The sequence below is a fragment of the Castor canadensis genome, chromosome 3, assembly GCF_047511655.1.
Source record: "Castor canadensis chromosome 3, mCasCan1.hap1v2, whole genome shotgun sequence".
Lineage (NCBI taxonomy): Eukaryota > Metazoa > Chordata > Mammalia > Rodentia > Castoridae > Castor > Castor canadensis.
The window spans coordinates 47,340,516-47,362,363 of NC_133388.1; the positions used below are offsets into that span (position 1 = coordinate 47,340,516).

The following is a 21,848-nucleotide window of genomic DNA, read 5'->3' on the forward strand; positions in this document are numbered from 1 at the left end:
CACACAGTGGAAAGACCTTAAATGCTGCATTCTCTCCAAGAGGAGCACTCTGACCATGAGCACTTGGAGTGAAAACAGATCCCTCAGCTGGTGGACACTGGGAAACAATCAGTGTCCAAATCACCCACTCTATTCTGCACCCTTGGCCTCTGTGTTCCAAGTACTCCCAGGAAGTTTGAATCTCTGGCAACTGGTTTCTTACAATCAGGATTCTAAATGACAACCCTGATGTGCCAAGAGGACTTTGTGTCTGATGCATGACACAGAGCCCATTGGCACCACCAGTTCAGTTTAGCCGAGTTACCTGTGCACTTCTGTTTAAGGGCTTGGGGTTAGTATATTAGTGTTTTCATTATAAGACTGAGTCTGGGCGATTGCTATTTGCAGGATTTGTGTGGTTGCCATAGCAAAGTTTTGTTTAGTTTTAAAGTCATTCACAGGGACTGTCCTTGTTCTCTGCCCTGTCACTGTACAGAGCTTTATAGGAGACTCAGTCTTGACATTGTGACACAGAGGTCATTTTGTTGGCACCTGACTCTGTGTTGTGTACACATGTGAGGTGGAGCATTGAGAAGGTTCAGTAGTGATGTTAGTATGGTAACAATGACAAATATACTTTTGTGACAACTTTTAAAAGTACTTTATATTTTATAAAATAGCACATTTTATTTTGATTAAAAGCTACCAGGGGAATTCTGATTATGGTATAAGTGTTTAAAGCAGTATTTTCTGGAATATACCAAGTTTATATAATTTGATTTTATGCTAAATTAATAAGGGATTCTCCCTTTTTGAAAAAACAAAAACCTCCCTCAAAGTATAGATTGAAGGACTGGTGAGAGATAGATTCTGAAGAAAGCCAGGGATAAGTCCTATAAATAATGAGGAATCACAAAAGAGTCTGAACAGAATAATAATATAAACAAACATAATTTAGAAAAGATAATTCTAGTAGCTGTGTGGAAAGTAAGAAGAGAGGAAAAAATATGCAGCAGTATCCATGGAAGAACATGTGACCCTAGCAGAAATGCAGTCAGGGTATTTTGGAGGAAGGCACGTTACTAATTAAGAATTGAGCTTGGTGCTGAAATGACAGATTTGGTTGACTGAATAGGCAGTTAAAACACAAATTTGGGAGCTATGGAGGTGTACAGAGATGTTAAGATACCGGGACCAATTATATTCTCGATGAATACGGATGTCTATAGACTGTATGAATGGAAATTTCCAACAGGCAACTGGAGGCAGATATTCAAAGACTGTAAGGTGGTTTTAGAGACACAGAATTTTAGTCATCTACATAGATATAATGATTAAAGTAATGGGAATTGCAACCAGCTAGGCAGAGAAAATAGACTGAGAACAAAAATGACAAAAAAAAGTGGAGAAGGGCAAGAAAAGTAAATAAAGAGAAAATAAAGGAAAGCAAAGCGAAATGTCAGATAAGTAGGGAGGGATTCAGAAGAGTGAAGAGTCAAAAAAGAGATACTTTTCAAACAAAGTTTAGTATAATTTGTCTAATTAACTCATTATTGGTGGAGTTGATTCTACAACTGTCTTTGCACTACACCAAATACTTTAATTACTTGCAATAAAATTATGACCTTTAAAGATAATTGAAGGAAATACCATTTAAGTACTAGTGTATAGTGGTAGGGCAGCTAAAGAGAGAAGCTATGATAAAGTTTCAAGCACAAATCCCTTTATGCTAAATCAAGTTTAGGGTCCAAATGAGGTCAACTATCCAGTCACTTAGGAGTGGTCCAGTCCAGACTGTCAGTGTGAGGCTTCTGTGTGGGGAGGAGCAATGAGTAGGAAGGCTAGATTCTGGAACAGGGCAGAGCTGGATGCATCCATCCATTCTACAAATATCAACTGAGCACCTACTATGTGCCAGGCACTATTCTAGACTTTGGAGAATGCAGCTGTGAAGAAAACAGAGGCTCTTACCTCCCTGAATTCACATGCTGGTTGGGTGAAGGAGAAGAATGACAAACAAATAAGAAAATGAACAAAAAAAATCAGGTAGTTAATACGTGATACAAAGAAAAGCAGAAGTGGGCAAGAGGGATAGAGAGTAAGAGACACTTGGGGAAAGTTATGTAAATTGTTTGAACCCTAGTTTTCTCATCTATAAAATAATCTCAAAGAGTTTTTACAAGAATTAAAGGGGTAATACATCTAAAATGTTTTATATAGTGTTGACACACAGAAAACACTCAACAGGTCAGCTCTTTTATGTAAATAGCCAAGAACTATTCCAAGAGGCAATGACCTTCTGGGTGGACTACAAAGGGCACTCTGCTTTAGGAGAAGGATAGGAAGGTTTCACTGAAACATATTAAGAATTTATTAATAAAAAAGTGCCAGAAGGCCTCCAAATATTTGTGCTATTATTTTAAACTTTAGTTAGCTTGTTTAAACAAGTTATATCACTAAAATGTACCATCTTATCTAAATGTGCTTGCTAATGTACATTTGCAGAAGACTTTTAAAAAGTGTTCATTTAAACAAATTAAGCAATCACAGTTTTAGAACTTTAAAGGAGAACTTTTTAGACTGACAACATTTTTTTAAAGCATCATTTTGATTACTGTTAGCAGGCAAAAAGTATAACATTTCATATCCAGTTATGGTTGTCACAGTTTAAAATTTTTAAAAAATATAATACTTTAATAAATCACCATTAAAGCAAATCTAAATCTTCTACCTATATTAAACCTAGTTTAACGTTCTTAAAGTTTGACTTTTAAAATTTCCACAGTCAAGTCATTACTCTATGATGTAATTGTTTCAACAGCTGTTTTCAGGTCTTAAAAAATAAAGATGATTCCTTGATTCCATGGGTTTGCAATATGTCATTTAACATGGCATGCATTGAGCATTTAAGCTGGGGATGCCAGAGTCAGACCATGTGTTGGAGTTTTTAAGACACAATATGATATATTTTTTAGACATTCAAAGTGCCACATTTTTGTCTTAAAATATTGAAAATCATAAAGAAATATTGTTTTCTGTTCTTTGCAATGGGTTTATAAAACTAAGGAACAGAAAAACTAACAGTAATTTATTCTTAAATAATACAGGCAATGTGAGATGGAATTTTTAATGTTCATTTAAGATTTGCTTATACATTTTAAAAATATTAGATAGTTTTCTAAAAGCTTTTTGGCTTTAGATAATCCATTTCATCAGGGTTTAGATTCTGACTCTAAGACTTAAACACTTGGTAACACATTATTATATTTCTGTTATTTGCATACTGAGAGGAAGCCAAACAAATCATTGTCTATATAAGCAATAGGAGACAAGCAGAGCTCTGTAGCTCCACAGAAGACTACAGCATCTCAAACTTCTCATCATGACCAAGTGACTACTTGCAGCACAAGCCACATTTATCAATTTATGGTGTTCTACAAACAAGATGACAAGGTAGTGAAATGACTTTTAGTTGCCTGAATTTGGGGTTTTCTACATGCAGATGAAGACTGGTTTCTTATAAACTTTGTCTTTAAAATTAAAATTAAATAATAAACAAATGTAATAATCTTTTGTCTAAATATGTAATAGAGCTTAACAGTCCACAGAGAGGTGACTGGGGATCTGTGCACAGCCTGAAATTTTATGTAAATTATTTCCATGTAAGTAGAATTTTGGAAGGAGATGGGTAGTCATAGCTTTCAGTGTCTTAAAGGGATCTGTGACTCCCCAATTTATAGAATCACTGGCAAGTGCATCAAGTTCTCTGAATTGTTTTCCTAGCAGTAGTAGTGAAATATTAGGAGTTCCTCTTCTGTTAATTGTGGACACCTTATTCTCCAAGGCAACTTGAATGCAGCACTTACCAAATTTCACTGTAATTATTTCTTTATGTGTCATCACTTCCTCTGGACAATGTAGTTCTTAAAAGCACAGATGAGGACTGACAATCTTTGTCTTCTGAGTATCTACTGAGCACAGCAGTACTAGTTTATGAGTCTGTTGTTCTGTTAAATATGTGCTCCACTTAGCCAGTGACTGTTTTGCCTCTGTATTCTGCAAAGCTGTTGCATCATGCTGGGCACATCCGGGGCTTTGAAATGAGTGTGGAATCAAGTAGACTGTTTCTGCCCAGAGAGTCTATGGTGTAACTTGCTGATAGCTTGCTTAGCGTCACACTGACCAGAGCTTCTTTAAAGTTAGCTCTGAGTTCCAGCAATACATTTGCTTCCCAGCTGTCTGTGAAAATATCACAGTATTTCAGCTGTGTTTTATTGGGTTCTTGAAGCATTCTTCCTGTCCCTTCTTCCTCATCCACTCTTCTTTCAATTTCTTGTGTAAGCAGCTGCTAGACTATCCTGCTGTATGCATGTCCCCCTCACACACATAACCCAGCCCAGCAGATTTTGCAAAATTGTAGCAGTACTTGAGAACAAATACTACAAATCTTGATGAAGAAGGTGTCTGGTCATGTGATGCTAAGAATATTTTATTTGTTTGTTTTTGTTTTCCATAGTCACTTTTAAACACTTCTTTCCCTTCTTTCATGTTTAAAAGGGTGTTCTAAAATGTTATACTAGTCTTATCTTAAAATGTGATTTAGGCATATAAATCCTATTACACTTTTTTGAGTTTATATTGCTTCTGAATTTCAAATGAATTGACAAATGCTTATTTAAAAATTTATAATTTAAGATAAATATAAAGTATTTTCTATAGGAAGAATAAGTATACCAGCACCTGTAAAAACAACTCCAATTCTTTTTCCTCTGAAAAAGCAATAGTTAATGCAAAAAATTTGTTTCTTCTTATGCCAGGTTCCAGATGCTTCACTTTGTTTAAAATTGACTTCAAAGTTTAAACACTATCCTGTCCCAACAAATAACCTCCTCCAGATGGAATTATCTCGAGCACTATCCTCAGTGCTCTGAATACCACACCTGCAGCCTTTTAATTCAACTTTTATAAACTTTCCAAAGGGAAAAGACAGATTTTTTTTCTGTGCTCTAACTTATGCCTTTTGGAGAATGGAATTGAGTGCATGAAAGGAGTTCCAAACCTCAGTGAACTTATATACATTTTAGAAGAATTAAAGATTGGCATTAGTGTTTCTTTTGTGCTATTATGAGAGAAAGAAATCATAAGGAAATGGAAAATCTGAACAGCTCCAAATTAAAGAAACTTTAGGGTAAAAATCTTACCTTTAAATACACATGTAAGGTACAAACTGGGCTCCATTTGTGTCTGATCTATATCACTGGTGGTTATATGAACATTTTTTTCAGAAGAAAATCAGTTTAGCATAGAATTAATCATGATTTATCCCTATTCACCAAAAAGAACACAGACCAAATGCTCTCCCACAGGTACTCTCATAAAACCAGGTAAACAGAAGCCTGATCTAGTGACCTTAATGTAAAGAAGGAAGTTAAACAGCTAAGTTTTTAATGACTTTGTCAATAGAAAAATACACTAATAGATTGTTATCTGTATGTATGAAAGATGAGGGAAAGAGGAAGCAAAAGATCATGAATAAATCTGCAATTAAATAAAAGTGCAAATGAAAAAACTTTAAAAAATTAAACTCATAAGTTATTTCTTCCAAGGTTAAAAATCTTCACAGATACTCTAACCCAAAAAAGAAGTTTAGAATCTCTTCTCCCTAGGCTAGCCTGGGGCATACTGCTCAAAACAATGGATAGGAATCAACCATTAGAGTTGTCAGGGAGGAAAAAGGATAATACACTATTAACCCAAAGTAAAATGTTAATATTAAAGTGAGCAGACTGGGGTGTGTGGGGAGAACCAAAGCTTCTTTCATGGCCAGAGAATTAGAGGGCAGAAAAAAGTTAAATAACTGAAGAGAAAAACCAGTAGCAGCACACAAAATCTAAAATCTAAAACCCAAAATGCTCCAAATCTAGAAATTTCTGCAAGACAACATGATGCTAGTGTAAAAGTTCACACCTAACCTCATGTGCTGCTCACAGTCAAAATGCAGAAGCATAAAGACTGTGTATGAAATTACATTCAGGCTATGTGCATGAGTATATATGAAGCATAAATGGACCTCATGTTTAGACCTGGGTCCAAACCTTGTAATTACAATATATAATATATGTTGATGGCCTACTGTTAACCTGTGCTTGGGAATACAACCAATCAATAACTGCTCTTTCAGAAAAATTCTTGGGGCAGAGTGATAAGGAAAAAATTCACAAAATGGTAAAATCAATATTTGTTTTTTACTTTTCTCTAAGTTAAAAAATCAGTGATCACTCAAGCTTTCATCTACATGCATTTCAGATGAATTTTACAAGAAGACAATATATTAAAATGAGTAAGATTATAGCATCACTTATTTCATTATGCTAGGCAGTATATTCTCATTGGGGACAAATACTAATATTAAACTATAATGCTTTCTAAAAATTAAGTATGTCAAAATATGAAATACATGGCACAGATCAATGAAGAAAAATTAAAGCTTAAAAACCATAGTTTTAGAGGACAATGTAGTTTTATAAAGATAAGAGTATGATAAATACAAGTTACTCATATATTTGAAATCTGCAACTTTGATAGTTTTAAAAAATCTTTAAATGCATTAAAGTGCTTACTGTGATGCTAAGTATTAGATGCTATTTTTGTTCAGTTCCTGCTTTGCCTCTAAGTTTCTATGAGTTAGAGAGGGAGAGAAGTTACTCCTTGGACCCTCCAGTTTAACAGAGCTGGCTGCCTTTCAGATGCTACCCAGCACAGAGCACAGACAGAACAAGCATGGAAACAAAGGAGTCAGTGCCAATTTTTTGTAACAAGTAAAATAAAGCGGCAGTCTTTTCTGAGTCTCAGATTCCTCCAATGTAAACTGAGAATATTACCTACCTAATTGGGTCAGGGATCTTAGCACAGCATGTCACGTAAAGGAAGTGTACGTAAATGGTGACTATAGTAGATAGACCCTTGACGTTCCAAGGAGATCTACATGGAGGAAAAGCACACATGCTCAGGACGCACAGCACTCAGCATTGTACTGTGGGCGCTTGACTCATTTTTCTCCTAAGGGCTGCCCCACTTAAGACAGGCTGCCTTTGAACCAACCTAACATTTTCACTTGATCGCTTCAATTATGCACATTCACTTTTATCTTGCTTCATGGACACCATTTGCTTTTTGGGAGGTAGATTTTCACAAAATTAAGGGCAAGGGAAATACTCAGCAGATCATGCAAGGATTTAAAAACAACTGATGATAATGTGAGCCTCTCGACATCCACTGAGCTGTGGAATTCAGAAATTTAAATATTTTATTTTTGAAATTTATTTTGATTTTTAAAATTTATTTTATATTTGCTCAAAATCATGTGCAATAAATCCACAAATAAATGCAACTGTTGTCCCTGTTATTATAAGAACCCTGATTTCCACAACAGTATGTCCTAATAATAAAAAAGTCCACTATTTCAATATTATAGATGACTATTTGTAACTTATTCTTCTAACGAGTAGCAGTTTCATAACTGACTTGTTAAACCATGAGGAACTGGAATAGTGATTATTGTGCTCTGCAGTTAAGGATTAAAGGATGAAATACAACCTATGACCAGATGAACACAATTTGAAAACTGCCTATCAAGTTTGTAGATTCTGGCCTAGTGGAGTGGCTCAAGTGGTACAGTGCTTGAGGCCTTGGTTTCAATCCCTAGTACAGGAAGGAAAAAAAAAAGGTATAAAGAATACAGTAGATGAAATTTTAATACATAAATAAGATACCCTACTGTCCATTTCTTAAAAAAAAAAAAAAAAAAAGTGGCTCAAGTGGTATAACATTGGCCTAGCAAGTATGAGGCCGAGTTCAAACCCCATACCACCAGAAAAAAAAAAAAAGTTTGTAGATTCTTACATTGTCTTATCCTGCTGCTCATAAATGAAGAAACAATACTCACTGGTATTTAAGTCAAAGGACAAGAAAATGTTTATTTGGCTGTAAGTATTTATTGACAATGATACCGTCATTTTGAATGGATAGTACTGACTAGAAACTGAGTCACACATTATCTGTGAGTATAATTTATTCTTTCATCTTTACCACACAAAGCAGACTTGTTAACCTTTATTTAAATGCTTGATGATACCATAAAATAAAGAACTAGTGATCTTACATTTGAAAATCTAATGCCAGCAAGGATCCTGGGAAAGCAAGGAATTGCTGAAAAAGCTCTAAACGAAGGTACACATGGGGACTGGGACTGGGCCACTTGTACAGATTATGTTTCTTCCTCATAGTCACCTTATTTCAATGATTTATCTTGTCATTTTAAATGATCATTCGAAATTTTTTAGCTCTATGGTGTTAATTAAAAGTAAGCTATGAATTGCGGATGTAGCGCCACAGGATAAAAAAATGAAAAATTAGTGCACAAGCTTTTCAAAAATTGGTATCTAAAAGGATAGAAATGTCAGGCTCTGGTGGTTCATACCTGCAATTCTGGCTACTTGCAAGGCTGAGATCAGGAGGGCTACAGTTGGAGGCCAGTCTGAGCAAATAGCTTAAGACCCCATCTTCAAAATAACCACAGCAAAATAAACTGGATGTATGGCTCAAGTGGTAGAGCACCTGTTTTGCAAGCACAAAGTCCTGAGTTTAAGTCCCATCCCACTAAATAAGCAAATAAATAAACAAATAAATAAATGGATAGAAATATGGGCTTTATAATTTTATACTCTTGCACTTTAATTTTTTCATTTTGGGCTTGAAAGTTCATCTACCAGCTCTTTAATGTTGTCTTTAGTAAGAATAACTGGTATAGCAATATTTATCCAATTCTTTTTGGATTATCTCAGAAAACTGTGTAGTACTATAGGGCTGTTAGCTGCAAAACGACAATATAAAGATGAAGTTCCTCAAAACATGAATTTTTAACACACAGAAGGAAACATGAGTTTTTAAATGGATGTCCAGAATTTAAAATAAAATTCAGAATTTAAAATAAAATGTGGCTCAAATGGTAAAGTATCTATCTAGCAAGTATGAGGCCTTGAGTTTAAAACTCCAGTCTCACCAAAGGGGGAGGGGGGGAAGAGACAAAAGAAAAAAGAAAATCCAGTAAGGAAATATCTAAAATTAGTAACACTCAGAATAGCTGCATTTTTAATACTAATCTGAGTTGACTGAGAAAAAAACTAGGAATATTATTAGGGTATATGGATTATAAAAAGAGGCCAGTACTTTTAAACAATCTTCTAAGCTAAATGAGTCATTGGTTGCATGTCTAGTAGCTACATCAACATTCTCGAATAATAGCATTTTCAGAAATAGGATTTTGGTAGCTTATCGCTAACTACTAAGAAGTTGGTCATTAATTCAGCAAATAGATGATCTACCTCTTCCAAATGCAGACCATGATTTATTTGAATAATGTACATTTAATTAACACATGCTGAAAAGCATTTAAAACTACTTGAATATACGGCTGTGCAGTGTTTTGACACAGAGTGCCTCCCTTTTAGGGACAAGAGTATCTAGAGAGACATTCCAGAATTAAAACCTGGTTGAGAACCAAGAGACTATGTTTTACTAGACAATTTTATCTATAATGCACTTCCTGTTGGTTCAACAGTCTGTGAAATAGCTACTAAGACAAATTCCTCTCAATTCTTTATAAAAGCATGTCATAATGGTTTAAAAACTAAAAGAATCTTAAAAATTACAGTAGGCTTGCCTGTAAAAGCAGCCAGACATACTGTATGATTTCATTTAGATCAAATATAGAAACAAGAAAACTATTATAAGTCAGAATAATGGTTTCATCCTTGTGAGGGTAGAGGCTGCGGTTCAAAGTGTACACAGGGGCTTTTGGGAATGTGGTAAGTTTTATTTTTTTGTGGTACTGGGAATTGAACCAAGGGCCTCGTGCATGGTAGGCAAGGGCTCTTCCACTTGAGCTCTGTCTACTGCTCTTTTTGCTTTAGGTTATTTTTCTAATAGGGTCTCTGGGTTTTTGCTTAGGGCTGGTCTCAGAGCACAATCCTCCTACCTATTCCTCCTGCATAGCCTGGATTATACCCAGCTTGTTTGTAGAGATGGGTCTTGCTAACTTTTTGCCTGGGCTGGCCTTGAACCTAGTTCCTCCCAACTAGCGGGGATTATAGGTTTGAGCCACCTGATTTTAAACTATTTTCTAACGATGAAATAGCCAAATAGTTACTGCTAAGACATCACCCATAAGAATTCCCTCAAAACTTGATATAAAACCTTGACTGAACTTACTCAGAAGCAGAAGGTGAGTGTTTGCTAATGTTGTTCTAGTCTGTCACACAGCTTACTATGTAGGTTACTTAACACTCCATGACAACCACTCAATTAAACTGAAAGCAAACTGTAATCCAATTTTAACTAATCTTGAAAACATTTCTGAAGTCTTATTGTGTCCTATAAAAGCAGATTTCTCTTTTTGTTTATATATAAGGTTAATAAAGTAACTACTATAACTACATTTGAATGTAACTATAACTCTTAATGATAACTCCTATAATTCTAATTTGATGATATTATATCAGGCAATGGAGTACAGAGAAAGTTATATTATAATGTTTTTGTAAATGACACTTGAGATCTGGGCAGGAGGATCATGAGTTTGAGGTCAGCCTGAGTTCTACAGTGAGACCCTGACTCAACATATAAAGAAATAAAATGAAGAAAATGACATTTGATAGCTACCAAGACTGAAGGCCAAGTAACTCCTTAGTATTTACTAAAAGCAAGTTGAAGCTAAGTGTCTTTAAAATTGACACATAGAAAAGCTATTTTCTGAGATGGAGATCTTTCCTAAATATGAAAACCTCTTGGGCTTTATGATTTGTAATTATCACTAGCAATATACTACATCACCCACATAGTCTTTACAACGGGTTTTGGCATTTCTAGCCACCTAACTTTAATAAAAATTAAAGAAACAAAAAAAAAAATTAAATCTGACATAGTGACCAGTTCATATCCCAAGGCCAGACCTGGTAACTTTTAAAAGAGTGAAAGAATGAAAAATGAGCTTTCAAATACAGGAAACCCCTAGAAAATGACAACAACATTCCACATCCTAAAATAAGAGCTTTTGAGATTTTCTGTTGAATAGTAAGTTTTAGGGAGAGGTAGAGGGGAGGGGAGGTTTCTGTTCACTGTATACCTGACACCAATGGGAATAAGGGCCGGTCCAAGCTCAGTGTTACCATCACTCTGGGTAATAGTTCCAAGCTGTGAGGCATAGCTGCGTAGGCCCTGCCAGTAAGGCCATCACAGCAGTGCTTTGATACATGGGGCCCCAAAGTGTCAGGATATAGAGAAGGCAGCAGTTGTTGGCTGTGAAAACAGTCTGATACAAACCAGATGGGAACTTACTAGATGGGCAACACAAAGGAAAACAATTGGCTCATTCAGCAAAGTCAGGCCCCTGCCCCAGAGAATTCACAGAAGACAGTAACAGTCACCCAGAGTTGATGCAAACAAGAAACAGCCATGTGGCTGCAGTTTAAAGAATTGTTTTTTCTCAGACTAAACAAAGTTTTGATTTCTAATTCTCATGTTCATTAATTGTAGTTTGGTGTGGTGGCCTTTTTGCAAAGACGAATACTTCATCTCCACAACATGTACTTTTGTGACACTGAGGGAAACATGGGGAGACATAGAAACTAATTTTGTGCTGCTTCCTGTAAAATACTGAATGGCTGAGCTATTTCAGGAAACTGGTATATTTAGAAAATGATCTATTATGCTGACCCAGTAATTAGAAAATATCCAACGTAATACTTTTAGTATTTCCTAAGTCCTGATTTGTGTTGATATAGGCAGAATGATATAAAGGTAATACTCATAAGGGTTTCAGAAGAATTGTATTTCTACCTAATAATTTTTTCTGATTTCACTAGATGGCACAGTACTATTATAATTATATTCACAGGAAGAAAAAGTACCCATACTTTCTGAGGTAACAAGTAGAACAAGCACTAACAATTAGATTTTCAGATACCTTTTGGCAATAACAATTCACTTAAAGACTTTTGTAGGAATGTATTTCATATACCAAGTATGTGTGTACACATACATACATAGTTTGTTTTACCATTTTAACAGAGTAATTACCATTCTAGTTTAAAATCACATTTTTTTTTACAGGAAAGAATTGATAAGTCCCAGTACTGGTAAAAACAAACAAAAACAAAACACCTTTCCTCTTCTCCACCTAAAGCACTCCACGGAAGCAGAGGTGATGTAGAAGTTTGGTGTGCAGGCTGACGCAGTCTTTAGTATCTCCCCCCTGCCCTCTGCTGCACACATACCGACACCAACATATACGTTTTTTAAAAGTCAAAATTAGTTTGTGCAACAGTGCTGACTGAGCATTTTGACTAATTTTAATCATCAAATCCAAGAAACTGTTTTGTGCTTATATTATCATAAGCTAAATTCCCATGTAAAAAGTGAGAAAGGAAAAACTAAGAAAAGATTTTATTTACCTCTTTCCTAAGAAGAATCAGGAATAAATGCATCACTCATCAATGAGTCAATCAATTTTGTTAAATATATTAAAATTTTTTTCTCAACACATGAAATTAATTCTCTTGCCTTGGATTTATTAGTAAATCTATTTCTTAGACTTTAGATTAACTCATAGAAAAATGGAGTTGTTTCATTTCTATTGTCAAGTATATTGACAATTATTTACATACTTCTTATAAAAATTGCCCATTTTTTCTTTTATAGGGTGCATAGAAAGAGGATGGAGGAAGGGGGAAGAGAAGAAAAGAGAAGAGGACAAGGATTAGATTATGAAGGACCTTTTAAGTCACGATGAGTTTAGATTTTATTCTGGTGCAGAAAGAAATCACTGGAGGGTTGGGAATCATGTGATCTGATACATATTTTAAAAAGATCATTCTGGCTCTGGGTGGGTAATCAATGACAGGGAAACCAGAGACAGGCATGGAGGTGCATGTCTATGATCCCAGCTACACAGGAGGTGAAGATTGGGAGGACTGCAATTCAAGGCCAGCCCAGGCAAAAAATTAGCAAGACCCTATCTCAACCAGTAAGTCAGGCACAGTGTCCCAATTATACAGGAGGCATAAGTAGGTGGATCATTTTCCAAGGCTGACCAGACCAAAAATGTAAGATACTATGGGAAAAATAACTAAAGCAAAAAGGGCTTGGGGTGTAGCTCAAGCATCAAAGCATCTGCCTAGCAAGGGTCTGAATCAAATTCTAGGAGTGCCAAAAAACTTTTTTTTTGAAATTGAACTTTTTTTTTTGAGTTTGAAATTAGGGCCCAGCACTTGCTAGGCGGGTACTCTACCACTTGAGCCACACATCCTCCCCCAGCCTTCAATTCCTATCTGTTAAAGGAATAATTGTCTACGACATGAGTAAACCAAGGAGCCCAGCATGGTGGCTTGTAATCCCAGCACTTCAGAGGTGAAGGCAGAAAGATTGAGTTTGAGGCCAGCTTGGGATACACAGCAAGACCCTGTCTCAAAAAACCTAAACAAACAAACAATAAGAAAGGAGAGAGATGTCCTTGAAATAGTCAGTCATAAGCTAATACTTTTATAGCTTTTAATATACATCAGGTCCTAGTACATGTGTACATTATATCTTTAAAAATCGTATTAACCTAATAAAATGCATACCATATTAGAGATAAGAAAAGCACAGAGAGGTGAAGTATCTTGACTAAGGTCACCAGCTAGCAAATACCTGAGCTAGACTTGAACCCAGCATTCTGACTCCAGAGAGTCTGCCCAATGCTGCAGTATCTCTACTCCTACTCCAGAGGAACAAATGTCACCAAAATGAATGGAGTCATCAAGCAGTGTCTCAAAGGATGGTCCTTCCTCTTCCACATTAGAATCACAGGGGTAATGTTTTTTCTTTTGGCTGCACTGGGGTTTGAACTCAGGGCCTTACACTTGCTAGCATGTGCTCTTACCACTTGAGCCACTCCAGCCCATTTTTGTGTGTGTGCATATGTTAGGTATTTTCGAGATAGGGTCTTGTAAACTATTTTCCTGGGCTGGCTTTGAACCGTGATCCTTCTGATCTTTGCCTCCTGAGCGGCTAGGATTACAGGCGTGAGCCATGGGCACCTGGCACAGGGTTATTAGTTTAACATTCACATTTCCAGGCCCCATCTCAGGCAACCAGAATGTCAGGAATCTACATTTTAAGTAAGTACTTCAGGAAGTTTTCATGTCTGTTAAAGTTTGAGAAACACTATGTTAGAATCTAACAAGGTTAGGAGTGGTTGACTGTGTAAGTATAATACCCCTATATTACTTCTTTGTTCTAATTCTGAATTGAAATCATCAAGTTTCCATTCTAGTATATGAGCAAAAAGGGTAGATCTGGGATAGGAGAATAATCTACTGCCATCTTGGCTAAAACAATTGACTTAATTTCTATGTTATTTATATAAAACTTTTAAAATCACTAAAACATTTAAATAAATAATTATATTGATTAGAAGAACAGCATTTATAATACATTTACTTATAACTAGGTAATTTTCTTTGGGAGTGTATAATAAAAATATTACTAAACTAGAAGATTGGATCTACTACTAATTACAGTTAGGATCTTGGGTTCTATTGAACCAGAGGTGGTTCCTCTGCTCCTAGTGTTACTGCACTAGTAACAAAATATCAAATCTACAGTTACCTCTGTGATTATTATTTTACAATGCTATGTGTGGTGGCTGTTGAATAGAAATTGATCTCATAGCTAAAATTATATTTTACGTCAACAATTTCTATTGGAAAATCATAAGAAAAATGTTGAAGTCAGAAGTCAGGAAATCTGGCTAAGAACAACAAAAGAGTTGTGGAATGTTGGCGAGTCTTCAAAAATAATTGCCGTATTCACTTTGGTGAGAGGTGTTTAGTGCCAGACTTGGGAAAAATCCAGGTTCTCCATTCTCAGTGTATAATTAATGCTACAAAAAGAAAATTAAATAATTTCCACAATTAAAATACTACATTGAAAAGGAAAATACTTTTAGCACCAACAAGTGAAAATGTTGTGGAAATCCTTGAATAATATTCAGTCTTATTCAATAGATTTTTCTGTGTCAGTCCTTCATGCATTTTGCTCATTCTGAATGAATGAACTTAGTTACATACATTTGTCTCTTGGATATTTTATACACTGCATATTAATAATACATATAAAATTAATTAAAATCAATAAGTATATAAAACATATATTTATGTATACAAATAAAATATTTCTATCTCTTAAATCAAAGAAGTAAATCTTTTCATGTAGGAACAAACAGTTGAGATAGTCACTTATGTTTAAAGCTCCATTAATGTGTCTTTTTTCATATGGATTATGCCCCCACTTTTACCCAAATATCCTCACATAACTGTAAAAAATGTATATATACGACCTGGAAGTTGACCTAATATACCACTGCCATGCACTTATTATTTCAGTACTGTAAGAAAAAAGTGACAATTTGATTGTGTGATTATATAAAGATGTTTATCTTTTCATATTTAGTAATATTCTAACAAATTATTTTGAGATGCAATGTTTTTAAAAAATTATCCTTCTCAACTATCTCCTTCCTTTCTTTTATCCCTTGGGAGCAGATTTTTTTTGGTCTTATTCTCTCTAGATGTTCAGCACCTTCTATAGTACTTGACCCAACAGGGATGCCCCTCTCAGGCCCTCCCAAAGAAAAAGAGGGTTGACCTAAGAAAGAATGTACAATGGAATATTATCCAGCCTTTAAAAAGGAATAAGGTAATATCTGCTACAACATGAATGGACCTTGTAAACATTATGTTAAGTTAAAGAAGCCAAACAAAAAGACCACATATTATGCAATTTTATTTATATGAAACATCTAGAATCAGCGAGGAGTGAATAGAGAATAACTACTAATGGATATGGCATTTCTCTTCAGAGTAAAGAAAATGTTCTGGAATTTGAGAGTAGTGATGTTTCTGCAACTTTATGAAAAATAATAAAACCACTGATTTTTATACTTTTATAAGGGAGAATTTTACAGTATTGAATTAGATCTCAATTTTAAAAGAAGAGTGAATGATGAGAGTCTTCTCTCTCATCTCAAGTTCAAAAGACTAATATGCAACCTGACGTAACTTTCCCTAGTCTTGGGTATCATCTTAGCTGCCTCTACTGTCTCCTCAACTAATATGACCTCAGGGAATGAAGATTTATATTACTACCACAAAAGAAAATCAGAAGTCTTCTAGCAGTCTTTTAGATTACTCCTCCAGGCTATCTGTATCACTGCTACATTCAAAAGTGTCAATAATTACATTAAGTTCTCTAATCTCCTCTCTTCCCTTCCTTCTGCTGTCCTTCTATCTTATTACTAATACATATTAAATGTGGTTTGGAGTCAACAGTAAATGATGTAATCATCAAATTCAACTCAATGAATGTGGTTTGGAGTCAACAGTAAATGATGTAATCATCAAATTCAACTCAATGAACACTCACTGATCACCAGCTGTGTACTTGTACAGCACTGTGTTGGGAAACGAGCTCTTACACACAAAGAAGATGATCCGACTTAAAAAAAAAAATCAAAAAACTGTTCCATCTATCACTCCCCCTGAAATTCTGAATGGTCAGTTTGGTGAATACAGATGATAGAGGCAGCTCTTACAACAAGGTGTTAAGTCACATAATAAATATTTGTCAATATATTCAGTATATGGCATAAAACAAAGAAGAATATCAGCTTTGTGATCTTTACCCAGTGTTTAAGTTGGATTGTTTTGTTTTCATACAAGTGGAGTTTTATAGATATGAACTTGAACTCCACAGCTTCATATTCTAAACTGTATGCTTTAAGAAAATTAGTTAACCTTCACGAGTCTTATTTCTCTCTCTCTCTTACCAAACGAAATAAAATCACCTGTATGACATGGTACTTTGAAGAATAAATTAAACAGTAACAAGGCATGCCTACCAAGTCCTCAACAAATGGAAATTTGTCGAGATTATGATTATGTTCAGAGCAGAAAAGAGGTGGGGGAACAGAGGGGCTAAAATGAATGTGATTTTCAATTGTAGGTTTGGAAAGGTTCAGATAGAGCTGAATGTCAAAGAATGTGTAGTGAGAAGGCAGGTAAAAGTGCAGTGTAGGAACTCCATGTGGAAGGCGCTGAGGACAGGAAGCAGAGAAAATGGAGAGGGTTCAGTTGATGCTGACTGACTGCACATGACAGTGAATGTGCCAGGAAAACTACAAGCTGACAGTTCCTTCCTTTCTGAAATCTTTAAAAAATATATTTTAAAACACGTGCATTTTTATCCAGCACTCTGGATTCATTAGCATATACAATACCATTTTTAAATTTTAGCTGTTAATTACAAAGTACAAATGTCCATACTTTTAGTTTGAATGGAATTTTTAAACAAATACCTTAAATCCAATATACGTTATAATGTCCAATCATCTCTTCCTATAAAATATTAAAAGATGTAGAAGCAAATATATGTAGTATACTCAGTGTCACTTTTAAACACCTTTCTGGCTTTTTTTTTTTTTTGAGACAGGGTCTCAAGTTTAGTCCAGGCTAAACTTGAACTTGCTATGTAGTTCAGGCTGGCCTCAAACTTGAGTTCTTCCTGCCACAGCCTCCATGGATAACCACCATGTCCAGCCACATTTATACACTTTTTAACAACAAACCTTTTATTCCTTTCCAAATAATACAAGTTAAGAAAATTCATAGTGAGAAAAGTGTCATAAACTCAGTAGTATTACTCAAATTTTGGAGCATCGTTTATGCCCAGTAAGAGTCACCCTTGAGAAATCCATAGAATTATATAACCACTACCCCAATCAAAATACAGAACATTTCTATCATTCCAGAGAGTTGCCATTTGTAGTCAAATTCTCCTCCTAGGCAACCAGTGATCTGTAGATTGGCTTTTTCCAAAATGTTCTATAAACAGGGCTTTACAATATGTAGGATTTTAAATTTGGTGTCTAAAGCACCTGAGCTTCATCTATGCTGTTGGGTGTATAACAGAAGTTTATTCCTGCTGGGCACCAGTGGCTCATGGCTCAAAGCCAGATTGGGCAAACAGTTCACAAGACCGTATCTTAAAAATATCCATCACAAAAAAGGGCTGGTGGAGTGGCTCAAGTGGTAGAGTGCCTGCTTAGCAAGTCTGAAGCCTAGAGTTCAAACCCTAGTGCTGCCAAAAAAAAATTAATTCATTCAATTACCAAGTAGTATTTCACTGTAGATGTGTCACAGGTTATTTATCTCTGTTGAAGAGCATTTTGGTTTATTCCAGTTTTTGGTAATTATGAATGAAATTGCTAACTTTTTTTTTTTTTTGAGGACAGGTTTTCTGTGAATGTAAATTTTCATTTCTCTTGGGTAAGTACCCAGGACATGTACTGCTGAGCTATATGGTAAATTTATATATAATTTTTTAAGAAACTGCTAAACTATTTTCTAAGACAGTTGTCGCATTTTACATTCCTAACAGCAATATATCAGAATTAGAGCTGCTCTGCATCTTTGAATATGATGTGGTATATATTTTTTTCTTTTCATCTTGCTTGGAATTGTCTGAAATTCTTGGTTTGACAGTCTTCATTATTACTAGAAAATTATTGAATTATCTTACGCACATCTGTTCTACTTGCTTTCTCTTCCATTTACTTGGGATTCCAATTACTTGTAGGTTACCATATATGATAGGATCTTCAATGCTCACATTGTTTTTTTGTTTGTTTGTTTTATGTTTTAACTTCTACTGGCGATCTTCAAATTTACTGATTCCTTGGCTATGTTGAGTTTACTGATAAGCCTAATGATGTCATTCTTTTCTTTATGGTCTCCCTCCCTACCAAATATTTCTATTTGTCCCTTTCTTTTTTCCTTTTTAGTGGGGGGTGGGGTTTGAACTCAGGGCTTCGCGCTTGTAAAACAGATGCTCTACTGTGTGAGCCATGCCTCCACTCTATTTTGTTCTAGTTATTTTGGAGATGGGGTCTCTTCAAGTATTTTCCCAGGTTGGCCTTGAACTGTGATCCTCCATTCTCTTCATTTCAGCCTCCCAAATAGCTAGAATTACAGGCGTGAAACACTGGCACCCAGCTTATCTGTTCCTTTCTTTTCTCAAGTTTTTATCTGTTCATGTGTTTTGCCACCTTTTTCTACTGGGGTCTTTAACTTACTAATCACAGTTCTTTAAAATTCCATGTGACAGTTTCAACACCAGCTTTATCTCTGATTCTTGCTCTGTTGGGTGCTTTGTCTCTAGAAGAGTGGGTTGTACCAGGCATTGGGGCATGCACCTGTAGTCTCAGATTGAGAGGCTAAGATTAGGGGGCTTGACAGGAGTTCAGGGCTAGTCTCAGCAACACTGCAAGACCCCCATCTTTTATAAAAAGGCGGGGTAGAACTGGGACTTGAACTCAGGGTTTCATGCAGGAGTGGATTATGATTGTTTTCTTGCTTTCTATCATAGTTTTGATAAACTGCCAGACATTACATATAAGGCAACAGAGACTAAGATAAGTAATATTTGTGCCTAGATAGGAGAATCCGTCTTTGCTAGCCAGGCCATTCTTGTGCAGGATTGAGTCAAGTGAGTCATGAAGTTTTGTTCCTGCTGCACATCAAAGTCCTCTAGCATTACTGTGCTGTTAGGGTGGGCTGAGGATGCTGGAGAATCTTCCTCAGTTTTCCTGTTTGTTGTCAGCTTTTGGCCTTCACTGTGCACCTGCCTGCACCATGGCAGCTTTGAGAGACTACTGCTACTCCTTACTCAGTTGTTCTCATGGCAGGGAATAGGGAAGGAGTAGCTCTCTACTCTCCTGCTTCTTTATCAGTCCCTGGCAGATCCAGTATGCTTGGGTCTCACAGTGGGCTTTCTCAGAGACCTCACTTCTCCCAGTAACAGACACATTCTGCCTTGGCCCCTTGGCAAATATTGTGTAGGAGAGTTTCTTACTCTTCCCCTGGAAATAGGAGACTTCTAATGTATTGATATAAGATAGTGAGCTCAAGATTAACTCCTTCCTCTAAAAGTGGATGGTTTTAGGGCTGGTGAAGCGGCTCAAGTGTTAAGAGCACCTGCCTAGCAACAGTGAGGCCCTGGGTTCAAACCCCAGTGCTGCAAAAAAAAAAAAAAAAAAAACCCAGTGGATAATTTTGTTTTATTTACCCTTCCCCTAGCCACAGGGGGTTTACATATATATCCTGGATGCGACTGTGGTTTTAAAGCTTTTGTTCTTATGGGAGATAGGTCAAAAGAAGGTAACCTGCATTTCTGGCAGTGACAGCCATTCCCCTTTGTGGTTTGTACCAGTAAAGGAGACTCTTTCCCATCTCTTGCCCTCCCCAATCTATCTCTAGAAATCTGTTGAGAAGAACCTAAAAGTAGCTGTGAATCCCCTTATGTCTGTGATAGCCAGTGGGTCCATATATATTTGGCCTTTAGCAGCCCACTAAAAAAGCTTAGCCAAATCCTTCTTTATCTGTCTGACTGATGGCTCCCGACTACTCAGTTTGTTTGTGGACTGCACTCTGGAACAAGGGAAACAGTGTTTGCCCCACCTCTTTGTGGAGCTAACTGTCCTTCTTTGGATGTTAGACTACTGAGTTGGTCTGCATCCCAAGCTCTCTGATGAGTTCAAGAACTGTTATGACTTTGTGTGTAACTGACATTTTATTATAGTTCAGGCAGAAGCAACATTCTTTTCCACTTCCTCATCCTAGGTAAAAGTAAAACTCCCCAATCCAGCCACATTTCAAAGTAAATTTCCATTTTCTAATCAATAATAGCACAGATTTGTGGAAGACACATTTATTCAGACAGTGCTTGTTACACATTTAAAATGATGGGTTTCTAGCAGACTCAGTCTGTGCTCCATCCCCTCCCTGTCAGAGATCCACGTTTTGTTTCTTTTTGGAGCTAGGAATTGCACCCAGAACCTCGTGCATGCACATGCAAGGCATGTGCTCTACCACTGAGCCTTAGGCCTTTCCACATGTAAATAGTTTGGAAATCAACATCATACCTTATAATTTATAAAAAACCAACTTAAAAGAACTTTTTGAAGGGCTGGCGGAGTGGTTCAAGTGATACAGCACCTGCATAGCAAGAATGAGACCCTGAGTTCAAACCCCAATACTGCCAAAAAACCCCAAAACTTTTGAAGCTATCTAGATCAAGTATAATTATGATACCTATTGTAATTTAGCTATATCTCAAATACAAAGGCAAAAAAATTACTAATTTGTTAAAGATCAAAAATGATTTCATTTGCACATGTGTTCAGAAATAGCTTCTCAATATATATAACCTTTGAATTCTGAATTCTCCTATATTTAAAGTCATAATCAGAACTAGGCAAGGTGGCTCATGGCTATAATCCTAGCTACTTCGGAGGTGGAGATCAGGAGGATCAAACTTCAAGGCCAGTCTTGACAAAAAATTAGTGAGACCCCATCTCAATAAACAAGTCAGGTATGGTGGTACATATCTGTAATCCCAGCTACTCTGGAGGCATAGGTCAGAAGATCATGATCTGAGGCTGACCTTGGGCAATACTGTGAAACTCTATCTAAAAAATAACCTAAAGCAAAAAAGGATTGGGAGCATAGCTCAAGTGGCAGAGCACTTGCCCAGCAAGCACATGGCCCTGAGTTCAAACCCCAGTACAGCCAAATGAATAAATACATAAATAAGTAAAGAGCGTCATAATCACAGTATGTGAGGCAGAAAGAGTGCTAAGACAGCTAAGAATTAAACTCAGGATGTAATGCCAGAAAGAAACATTTGTGATTTTATAAGTATATTTCCTACAAAAA

The 21,848-nt window shown here is 36.1% G+C and overlaps 1 protein-coding gene across 13 annotated transcripts in view; it reads right to left on the reverse strand.

The window, feature by feature from the left end:
- Kiaa0586 (KIAA0586 ortholog) overlaps positions 1-21,848 on the reverse strand; it is a 100,504-nt gene that overhangs the window by 3,967 nt on the left and 74,689 nt on the right. The window contains exon 31 of one of the 13 annotated variants that reach the window (XR_012446157.1): positions 8,459-8,595. The exons of 11 other annotated variants lie outside the window; for them this stretch is intronic. Coding sequence is in view for 1 of the 2 variants with exons in the window: in XM_074067893.1 (XP_073923994.1) it covers positions 14,943-14,959 (17 nt within the window). In the remaining variant the exon portion in view is untranslated. Of the gene's footprint in view, positions 1-8,458; positions 8,596-12,524; positions 14,960-21,848 lie in introns of those variants that run through there. One more of the 13 variants, XM_074067893.1, reaches the window with a different exon arrangement.